Raw genomic sequence first — 10,931 nt, 5'->3', positions numbered from 1 at the left:
CCCGCTCGGGGGGTGCGGAATCCCGGGGTGTCATTCCCGGGGAGCGCGGGGGCAGGTGGTGCTGGCGTGGCCGGTGCCCGGTTGGCTCCTGTTTACATGTTATTTCCTTTCTTTGTTTCGTGTTCCTAAATATTAACGCCCCGGGAAGCAAAAGCAGCGCCGTGTGTAACCGGTGCTTTTGGGGCTCCTCCCGCGTCTGAAACGTCGTTTTGTTTTAGCAGCGCGGAGTAGATACATAAAATAAAGTCGGTGGGGAAGTAGGAACAGTCAGGAAAGGATCAACGCCAAAAATCCCCTCAAAACACCGTGCAACACACACTGCACCCAGAGCTTCAGTGCGGTGTGGTTTGGGCTCCTTGTGTCGTAAAAAGAGACAGTGGGATGAGGAAGGAGGAAAAACCAGGGGACCAGGGATGCTCGAGGCGAAGGATTTGATCCGGAAAAGATGGAGCTTCTGGGAGAAGAGAAGAGATAGGGAATGTTACAGGTCTGATAAGTGGCGAGTGATGCGGGAGGAAATAGGGGGAGACAGAGAGTTACTTTTTTTCTTGGTCAGTTGGGAGAGTTTGCTGGAGCAAACCTGCAGGGCTCTGCAAAAGCTGGGGCACTTAACAGCCGAGGCTGCTTGTGGTGATGCAGGGATTCTGAGGCCCAAGGACGATTTTTAGATGCCAAGTTTCAGCCAAGTAAAAGGAACCACGATGCTGATTTAAATCAGGGGAGCCCTCCCTGTGTATTCTGCTGGAAGTTCCCAGGGATTATAAAAATGAAGAGAAGTGTATTCATGTAAGGAAAAAAACTTAAGGTGTGTTCATAAGAAGGGGTGACCCAGGGTTGGGAGCTCACTGTGGATCTGCTGCTGTGGATTTTCCTGTCAGAGAAGGGATCTTGGGCCAGACTGTTTGTCTCCTATAGTATCATCAGTCCCGTGGTTTACCTTTGACAGTGCTGAGCCTCAGCATTGTACTAATTGTTGTTCCAGGCTGCTTGAGCAGTTCACAGTAGTTTTTTGTTACTGAGACCAGCATGGATGAGGTTGCTGTTCCCTGCTCGCTCTGGGCACTTCAGTGGAGCAAGGTCACTGGGGGAAAGTGGTGACAGTTTTCCATTGGTATTTTCTTAAATGTTGAGGAACAAAACAGAACATGAAGTTTTGATATCTCCAGTTCCTTCTCTGTACAGTCACAGGTTGGTAAGCTGCTCAGAGCAAGGCAAAGTTTAAGTAGCTTTGCTTGCTGTGAGCTTGGGGCAGTACAGATTTGTGGACTGAAGAGGGTAGCTGAAGACCCTGTTTTGCTTTTCTTGAGTGTCTGACCATTTTTTGATCCACTTCGGTTTTCTGAAAAAGTAGAAGCTCCAGAGAATCCCATGTTTTCATTTTTTAGAAGCAGAATTGATACTGCTGCTTTTGTTATTAAAATTGGAAGCTAAGTCTTTCCTCTCTTCTTTCAGCTTTGGATGAAGGAGATATTGCCTTGCTGAAAACCTATGTAAGTATCTCAGATATACAAGATTCTTGAAGAAAATGAGAAAGTTCTCTTAGAAATGGAATGCAAGAGTGGAGGGATTTGTGTGTTCAGTGAATCTGCTTCTCTTAATGCTTTTCCTTCCTGGCAAAATCTTTTCTCGCTTTCCTGCAAGAAAGTCCCAAACCCAACACACAACCCTGAAAATAATCCAGTAGTTTGGATAGCTTGGAACTAAGGAAGGATTTTTCTGGTTTTGCTTTGTGTCTTGTAGCTGAGTGTCACAGGGCTCCCACATCCTGCGCTTTACTGGGGCTTCTTAGTGAACCAGTGTTCTTGCTTCATGGAGCAAGTCTTTAAGGCTACTTCTCCCATCAAATGTACTTGCTTTTAGCCATTGTGTTAAAAACTATTAGTGAGGGGGATGTGGGCCTTGTCAAGGAGAATGAATCCTGGGAAGCATTTTCCACAGACAGTGAGGCTTAAATGACAGTCTGCCCTCCCCACTGGAAAGCAGAATGAGTCTGGAAAAGGACTCTTGAAAAATGAATCCTGCAGGTTAGCACACCTCTGGCTTCGGGTACATTTGCCAGAAGTCTGGATGTTGTTGCCACTGAGATCCCTTCATGAAGCTCTAGAACCAAAAAAGGACTCTGAAATATTATGGAGGGGATTTTCTGAAGGAAATCCAGAACTGCCTGCACGAGGCAAGGCAGGACAGCAAAGCATTTTGTCACAAGCAGGAGTCAGGCTTCTGGTTTGCCCTGGGACCTTCTGCCATCTCCTGTGGCTGATGGGAAGGTTGGGTAAGGTACTTAAAGCACTGCTATAGGTAATTTTCAGATAACATATACAGAACTCTGTGTATCATTTTTGCTAAGTATTTTTTTAAACTTTAGGAAAAAGAGTTTAAAAAATAAGGCTGAACAGGTTTAAAAGGAAAACCAAATCCTTGAAGTTTACAAGTGTGAAAATTTTCCACTTGCGCAAGCGCTGAATTTTGTGCAGCTGCACTCTGGTTTTGCAAACAGAAATACTGTTACTGGAACCTAATGCTGTCTTTTTTGGCTGTGATCAATAGTTGGCTGTTACACCAAGAAAGTCTATTGAACATCTTGACACTCAGCAGCTAGTGGTGTTTTTTTCCCAAACATAAAATAATTTGAGTTAGGAAATCTCCATGTTGTTTCTTTTCCAGGGCCAGAGCACATACTCAAGGCAGATCAAGCAAGTAGAAGATGATATTCAACAACTGCTTAAGAAGATCAATGAGCTCACTGGTATCTTTCTTTTTATAAGTAATTTTCAGTAGAAGAGACACAGGTACCAAAACGAGTGCTTTAAGAAGCTGTTTTTAAACAACTTCTGCATTTGTTTATTAGAATTTTTCTCAAAATAATATCTTTATTTGGTAACCTGAGCCTTTTGCTTTGTTGGTGATGGTCTTTTTGACTGGGCAGGGTTAACCTGTACATATGATTATGTAATTTTGGAGTTTAATGTATTTTTATGCAAAATTGTTATGTATTATGGTAGCATGAAACAAAAACCTCTTTCTGACTCTAGATAATCTGTTGTGATTTGTGTCAAGCTGTGTTTGAACAGTGAGTGGACTTCCATAGACTGCAAAATCCCAACATACTAAGTGGTGGTCCTGGTCCTTGTGTAAGAAAGAAATGTGTATCAGAGCAGCTGGCATTTAAAATCAACTGTGACAAGAAAAATGGATTTGTTCCCTGGTTTTTCTGTTTGTTTCACTGATGTATGATTGTTGCCCTGGCATTATCCTCTAGTGGTCCTCCGTTCTGTCAGGAAGACAGAATTTCTATTTTCCAGTAAAATTAGTGATTCTTTCAAATACCTCATGGAGATGGTACTTTTTTGACCCATGTTTTGGAATATTTATTAGGTTTTTCATCTGTGTGAATCCCTAACTTCTGCTATCTTGCACTGAAGCTTTCCCCTGGTGAAAGCACTTGCAGAGTTTCACTCCTTTTCTGAAACTCCTAGAAATATGCTGATGTCTGTATCAAGTTCAGTTGTAATTTTCCCCACACTGCAGAATTGCACTGAAGGATGGCTGGGCTGGCATTGGCATGTTCATCTGGCACAGCCATGCCTTTAGGAAACTTGTTGTTAGGGGCTCCATTGGAGATGTGTGTGCATGTGTTTTGGAGAGCTCAGAAAGCTTCCTGCAGGCTCCTGTTGGAGGTTCTTGGTGTAGGAAGGATTGCTGAGGTACAGTTGGCTGCATATTCCTCAGCTGCTCTGTGTTGTATGCAGGAATCAAGGAATCTGACACTGGGCTGGCTCCTCCTGCCCTCTGGGATCTGGCTGCAGATAAACAGACACTCCAAAGTGAGCAACCATTGCAAGTTGCAAGGTGGGTTCACTCTTCCTTGTTGCCATGGAGCTGCATAGTGTTGAAATTGTGAGTTATAACTTATGTGTAGACTTTTTTAAAAATCAAGGTTCATGTGTTGAGCATCTTGAAAGTGCTTTTTACCACTGTGTCAAAAAGGAGCTGTGTTATGCTTGGTGACATGTTACTTGCTCCATGCTTGGCCTTACTCCTGGTGCTTTAACACCAGAACCACAAGTACAGCAGCTGTTTGGGTGTTCATGCAAAATGTGACTGTCCCATCCTGATGCCTACGCAAAGAGCAAGCCAGTTAGTGTGTCTTCTGGTGTTACCTGGATTTTCTGTTTCAGGTGTACAAAGATCATCAATGCAGACTCTGAGGATCCCAAATACATTATCAATGTCAAGCAGTTTGCCAAATTTGTGGTGGATCTCAGTGACCAGGTGGCACCTACTGACATAGAAGAAGGCATGAGAGTTGGGTAAGCAAAATCTTTGTGTTCTTACGAGTTTTCCTGGAGACTGAAGCTTTCTCATCTATTCCATTAGCTTGACAGGTCAACAACTGTCATTTCATACTTTTGCACTGGTTGAAATTTTAGCAGTAAAGCTTTTCTATTAGAAGACAGTAAGTCACAGTGTGACTGGAATCTTTGGATTTTGATGTCATTCTGAAGAGAACTGTGCATCATGGACCGAAGTATCTCAGTTTCAGTCTCAGTAGTCCCAGCTTTCCTGGAGCCAGCATTGCCTCATTCCTCTTTGGCAGCCTTAGCAGCTACACATCAGGGTGGCTCCAGGAAATGTTCCCTGGGGAGGTGAAGTCTGTTACTTTCAGAATCAATATTTTGTCCATTTTGCTCTGTGGGATGTTTTGAAGTTTTCCAAATACTTTGGAATCAGTGTTTTTGGAAACATTAAACTTCTCGGAATTCCAGTTTCTCGCCCATCTGACTATTAGCTTTGAGGGCTGGGCTGTCTTGATGCCAGAGAAAAGAACAGTTGAAGAATTCAGCTCCTAATTACAGAGTTGTTTCTACATGACAGTTTGATTAACTGGTGTTAAAATAATAGTCTTTATGCTTTCTTACCAGGGTGGACAGAAACAAGTATCAGATCCACATCCCCTTGCCTCCAAAGATTGATCCTACAGTCACCATGATGCAAGTGAGAACTGCTGTTAACTCATTATAGCATTGCTTTATTTTGTAATTTTGATAACTTGGGCTGAGGTTTGTTCTGGGCTTTGGAAAGCCTAGAGAGTTGTGCAGCATCAGGCTGTTAACTGCTCCCTCACCCTTTTGTTGTGCAGGTGGAAGAAAAACCAGACGTCACTTACAGTGATGTTGGTGGTTGTAAAGAGCAGATTGAAAAGCTGCGAGAGGTGGTTGAAACCCCTCTGCTTCATGTAAGTAACCTCAGATGGAAACTTTTATTATTCTGAAAGTATTCTGGTCATTGTTAGAATTTGAAAAAGCAGGAGAAGATCACATAGCTGAAGGTAAAAATCTAAGTGAAAGGAGGTCAAGTTTTAACAAGTCAAATCCAGCCTAGCCTGGTTTCTGTGGCTGTGCATTGATGATTTTCTTAATTTGCATTTACTCTGATGCATGTAGTCTTTAATTTGCACAATTTACACTTTAATGTTTCCCACCACTACAGCCTGAAAGATTTGTTAACCTTGGAATTGAGCCTCCCAAAGGAGTCCTTTTGTTTGGGCCACCTGGTACAGGCAAAACACTTTGTGCCCGTGCTGTTGCCAACAGGACTGATGCCTGCTTCATCAGAGTGATTGGGTCTGAACTGGTGCAGAAGTATGTGGGAGAGGTAAGAGCAGACACCTGATTGAGTGTGGAGGGGTTTGCAGATTTCCAGTGCTGGGGACCAGGCTCTGTAGTGGGTGTGAGGGATGAATGTACTGGTATGTTGTAGAGACAGGAGTGGGGAGGGACTGTCAGATAAATCACTGCAGGTCAGGCAGTCGGGTATAAAGCCTCAAGTGTGAGGTCATCAAATAAGTGGATTTTGCAGTGCAGAGTTTAATCTGTAGGTCAGGAGGACTCTGGGATTAGGATTCAGTTCCCAGGTCTGCCACTTGTTTTTCACTTGGTCCAGATATAAATGACTTCATGTGCATTGTGAATTTGAGAGTAATAGTTCCTCTCTCCTTTATAAATTGCTTTAAGATCAATGAATGCTCTGCTATATACATGTGTGCAAATAAAGGTGGTTTATCAATGGAACCTTAGAAGTGTTTGGAAGCATGAAAAATTTCAGTTTTCATAGTTTTTCTTTCATGTGCCTTGAATCTTTTGACAATATCCTGATTTTTGCTTTCAGGGAGCTCGAATGGTTCGTGAACTCTTTGAAATGGCCAGGACTAAAAAAGCTTGTCTTATATTCTTTGATGAAATTGATGCCATTGGAGGTATGTTTGCAGTGTGTTTAGCTCTGACTTCATACCAGGTTGTCTTTTCATGTTCTGATTCTGGATCTGTGTTGCTGCAGTAGAACAAACCTGTTTCTAAGTATCCACTTAGGAAAGTGACTCCCAGCATGTCCCATGGCAGGGGAGGTACCAAGAAGTGGCTTGTATAGTGTGAACATATTTAACCCAGATGAGAAGTCATTTTTGCACCTTTGGAACACACCCAGGTTATTTCAGCTAGTGTAGAGTCTCTATATTGTCTTTACATAAAACGACTGTTAACTTCACTCCCTTCAGCTTCTGCACTACATACTAAATCCTTATTACTGCTGAAAAGTGTGTTGTTTTTTTTCCCAAGGGAGGTACTTGGGTCCTTTGAAAGTGGAGCAGTTTTTACAGAGACAAGGAGGGGGAGAGGATTTTGGTTAAGGAGAGGCAAAACAAACAAACAAAGAAGCTACATGTGTGAATTTCACAGCTTAGCCAGTGGGTAGGCAGGGAGCTGGGCCCTTCCACGCTGCGGGTCCCACTGCAGCCCAGAGGTGGCACCACTCGTTCTTTTCTTGACAGGTGCCATTTTCAGATAACCCCTCACACCTTTTTTAAACTCATCACAGGTATTTCCATGTCATCTAAAACTATTTTTCCAGGTGTCTTCTGTGTAGCAGCTGCGACGCCTCCTTCATGCTCTTGGTTTGTGTGTCTCCTCTGCAGGTGCTCGTTTTGATGATGGGGCTGGGGGTGACAATGAGGTGCAACGTACCATGCTGGAGCTGATCAACCAGCTGGATGGTTTTGACCCACGAGGCAACATCAAAGTGCTGATGGCTACGAACAGACCCGATACTCTGGATCCAGCCCTGATGAGGCCTGGCAGGTTGGACAGGAAGATAGAGTTTAGCTTGCCTGATCTTGAGGTGAGAGTGCTTGCTGTCACAGCTGAGTGTGTTCTGGAGTGTTTCTTCAGGGTGTTGCTGTCTGGAAGCAGTTCATGACAACAAGAGCAGCACTCCTACCTTCTGTGCAACTGCATGGAAATGTGGGGCATTAAAGATGTGCTGAAAAGGTCTTCCCACTCTGCACAGGTTCCGTCCCTGGCCAGGAAGCCATGATAAATGGCTATACTGGCTGTGTATTCCTGACTCCACAGTTAAAAAATCCTTTAAGCAGTTGTGTGATTTAGTACTTAAGTTGGAATATATTTTGTTTGGCTCTTTGGAGAGATACATCTCAAGGTACTTCTACCATTAAAGCTCTTTCTAAATTTTTTTTCTTAATTTAGTGTCATGGCCAATTAAATGTGTTAGTCCAGGCGTAGGGAACAGTGGTTGGGCAGCAAATGAGAGATGTATTTTCTGTCTGCCCATGCTGTGGCTGTGGGCAGGTGCAGGCAGAGGCAGCTCCTCTCACAGCAGGAACCCTTCTGTCCTCCCTTCTCTTCCCAGGGGCGAACTCACATATTCAAGATCCACGCTCGTTCCATGAGTGTTGAAAGAGACATAAGGTTTGAGCTGTTGGCTCGGCTGTGCCCCAACAGCACAGGTAAGCTGCACTTCTCTTTGGTTTTCAACAACGTTGTGTGTGCTCTAGGGGTGGTTGATATTGAATTTGTTTGTCCCTTCCCTTGCAAGGTGCCGAGATCCGCAGTGTCTGCACAGAGGCCGGCATGTTCGCCATCCGTGCGCGCCGCAAGATCGCGACAGAGAAAGATTTCTTAGAAGCAGTGAACAAAGTCATTAAATCGTACGCGAAATTCAGTGCTACCCCCCGCTACATGACCTACAACTAATACCTTGGAATGTTTTTCCTGTTCCTGTTGTTCAACTTTGTCACACAAAAATCCAAGCGTAGTGATTCATGTAATTCTTAGAAGTTGGAAATAAATGGAGTGTTCCAGATAACAGGTGTGAGTTCATCATGGGTTTGTTCTGCACTAGTGGAGCGTTGCTGCTGTGCAAGAAAAATCTTGGTGAGATTCTGATAACCTAAACCAGGGAGGTATTTTTGAAATTGGGTACCCAGGCAACGTTAGAAACCTAAAGTTTAAATCCCTATTCACCATTTACACCCCAAAACTTGCCATCTGAGCTGTAGAGGTGCTGAAAGATTCCTGAGTAACTGCTGGGTTTGGGAGCTCAGACATGCTTGTGGTGCTCAGCACAGAGGGGCAGGTGTCCAGTGTCCCAAGGAAACTTAGGAACTGCCTTGGAAAGGGCATACACAGCTCAGGCACTTGGTGGTCTCAGTCACTGTGCAGCTTAGGGAAGATGTGAAGGAATATTTTTTTCTCCCTGAGTGAATGTTCTGGTACCATCATAATTTGGTTATTTTGTTGTTTGTTTGTTTTCTCCAGTGGTTTCTTTGTCCCTGTGGCTGGGATTCTTTGTTTCTTATAAAATAGTAAGTGGGTCAAGGAGGAGGAAGTGAGTGTCATTTCTTAGCACTAGGGTGAAGGAAGATTCCTTTTTCTTCTGTCTGCTCAAGAAGTGATTAAACGTTGACATCAGTCAACTAGTGAATACTTCAGTAGATCATGTTATTTGTCTAAGATCCCACTACACACAGAGCATAACCGTGACAGGGTCCTGATGCTCCAGTTGCTGGGCAAGAGCTGATAGTTGTTGGCAGCAGGCAATGTGCCAAGGTGGCTCTTCATCCATCTCACATGTTCCTACAGAGCTGGATGGTTTGGGCAGTGGGAAGCAGCAGCCTTTGGTTTGCTTTTGGTCAAGTGCTGCATTAAAGTGTTGGGGTTTTTTTTGGATGGGGGTTTGGGAAGAAATAACTGGCAGAAAAATACTTTTGGGAACTGCTTTATCTTGAAGTGAGAGAAGTTTTTTATACATCTGACATGGATTTATCAGGCTTAGATTGTGAAGCCACTCTTTCAAAAAATAAAGAGGGAAGAGAGTGTACACAGTGCGTGGCCTTTGTTAGTGTCAGCATCTTGATAGGCAAACTTGGGCAAGCCTGTGTTTTTTGCCCATACCTACTTGAGAAACCGATCCCAGCAGTTATGTGTCACTTCTGGTAAGAAGGGATGCACGTTTAATGGTAGGACAGGATTTTTTTCATTTTGAGTCTGAGAGAAAAGTGGTTCAGAAAGCAGCACCCAGAGTACCTCTCTGTTTACTAAACACAGCACTTGAAATTAAGGGTGCCTTTTACTGAAGGAGGATAAATTAAGCCCATTTAAAAAAAATAGTAAAAAATCATCTCTACTCTTGCAAAAACGGAGGAAAGGAGCGTTACTCTGAGTGTTAAGAGGTATCAAACTGGGACTGAGTGTTAAGAGGTATCAAAGAATGCAGGCTCTCAGGGTGGGGCTGCAGGGCAGTGAAGGAGGAGCCGGGTAAGGAGCCTGAAGGATGTGGGTTTGTTTACTCTGGCACTGACAAGCCTAAGGTAGGATCTAACCTTTTAGCTACAGGTCTGTTAATCAGTATAGGAAAGTGAGTTGTTGCCAGTGGCTGTTGAGCAGGAAGCAGAACTGCTGGTGGCAGCAAAGTGCTGGAAGAGACTGGTCAAAAACTGCCAGATCTTATTTTCCTGGATGAGTGAGTACCCAGGAGCAGGTTGCACAGTCTAGTGCTGCACCAGGTGGGATCTAGGACTTCCAGGCAAAGGCTACCAGCCCAGTGGTTCATCAGGTCCTGGGAAGTACAGCTCTTGCTGTCAAGATGGGAAAGTTGGCACTAATGGCATCATTGTGAGGCTTGGCGTGGAGAGGCCTTCTTGGGATGGGGGAGCCAGGTGGGTGGAGCAGGAACCTGAGCAGCAGGGAGGAGGGGTTAACCTTCCCACCCTGAGCAACAAGATGGGGACCTGGGCTTGTCCCACATACCATGTCTCACCAAGACAAAGCAGAAAATTTTGACAAGTCATGATCATCACTTTATTTTAGAAGTTGACAGGATTTTTTATGTGAACTGAAGAGACAACATAGTTAAAAACTGAAGCTGCAACAAGCTGAAAGTAGAAAAATATACTGTGTGTAGATACAAAGGCTTGTTAAACTAGTTAACATTATAAAATGTACCAAAAGTTGTTTAAATAAACACACACAACGTGTTAACATGCATTCACTTCATCCTGTGAACTCCAGCTAAGCAGTAATTTCTGATGGAGAAAGCTCCTGTCCCTACTGGCAAGGGAGTCCAAAGAGAAGGAAACACCTGCCTCCAAGTCTTGGGAAACTTGGCTTACCTGAAGCAAACCCTAATGGCAACAGGGCCTGAAGCAAAATAAAAATATTAAGTTCTGCAGTCAGAAGTGAGGAAATGGTTTGAATTCCCTTATGCACAGGACCTTTGATTTGAGGGTGCTAAATGAAATGGCACTGACATTCCATGTGCCCTGTCTTGAAATAACCTACAGAGAAACACTCTGAGGTTCCTCAAACTCTGCTCAGATTAACAGTGATTGCTGTCAGGGAAATAGAGGCATTGCAATTTCTTTCTTTGGCTTGAATTACATTTCCATGTTTTTTAGTCTCACACCTGAAATGAAATGAAACCACGATACTGTAACTTTAAAGAAAAAAAACAAACCCTGAACATGTAACATTTTTGAGTTCTACTGAAATCTATTTTGCAAAGCACTTAGAAAACGAGGCAGAAGTAGCACTGCTGGTAGGATGTTATCTCAGGCAACAGAATATTGGGGGTTTTTTGGA

The 10,931-nt window shown here is 43.7% G+C and overlaps 1 protein-coding gene across 1 annotated transcript in view; it reads left to right on the top strand.

Annotated features, from left to right (window-relative positions):
• Positions 1 to 8,152, top strand: part of PSMC2 (proteasome (prosome, macropain) 26S subunit, ATPase, 2) — a 9,806-nt gene extending 1,654 nt beyond the window's left edge. Inside the window, exons 2-12 of the mRNA XM_010004165.1 lie at positions 1,453 to 1,490; positions 2,665 to 2,746; positions 3,750 to 3,849; positions 4,179 to 4,310; positions 4,923 to 4,995; positions 5,141 to 5,236; positions 5,491 to 5,655; positions 6,169 to 6,256; positions 6,971 to 7,173; positions 7,702 to 7,798; positions 7,888 to 8,152. Coding sequence (XP_010002467.1) covers positions 1,453 to 1,490; positions 2,665 to 2,746; positions 3,750 to 3,849; positions 4,179 to 4,310; positions 4,923 to 4,995; positions 5,141 to 5,236; positions 5,491 to 5,655; positions 6,169 to 6,256; positions 6,971 to 7,173; positions 7,702 to 7,798; positions 7,888 to 8,045 — 1,232 coding nt within the window. The 3' untranslated portion in view covers positions 8,046 to 8,152. The remainder of the gene's footprint in view (positions 1 to 1,452; positions 1,491 to 2,664; positions 2,747 to 3,749; positions 3,850 to 4,178; positions 4,311 to 4,922; positions 4,996 to 5,140; positions 5,237 to 5,490; positions 5,656 to 6,168; positions 6,257 to 6,970; positions 7,174 to 7,701; positions 7,799 to 7,887) is intronic.
• The last annotated feature ends 2,779 nt before the right edge of the window (positions 8,153 to 10,931 follow it).

Source organism: Chaetura pelagica, unplaced genomic scaffold (genome assembly GCF_000747805.2).
Source record: "Chaetura pelagica isolate M959 unplaced genomic scaffold, ChaPel_1.0 scaffold141, whole genome shotgun sequence".
Taxonomy (NCBI): Eukaryota; Metazoa; Chordata; class Aves; order Apodiformes; family Apodidae; genus Chaetura; species Chaetura pelagica.
This window is presented reverse-complemented; position numbering and strand designations above follow the sequence as displayed.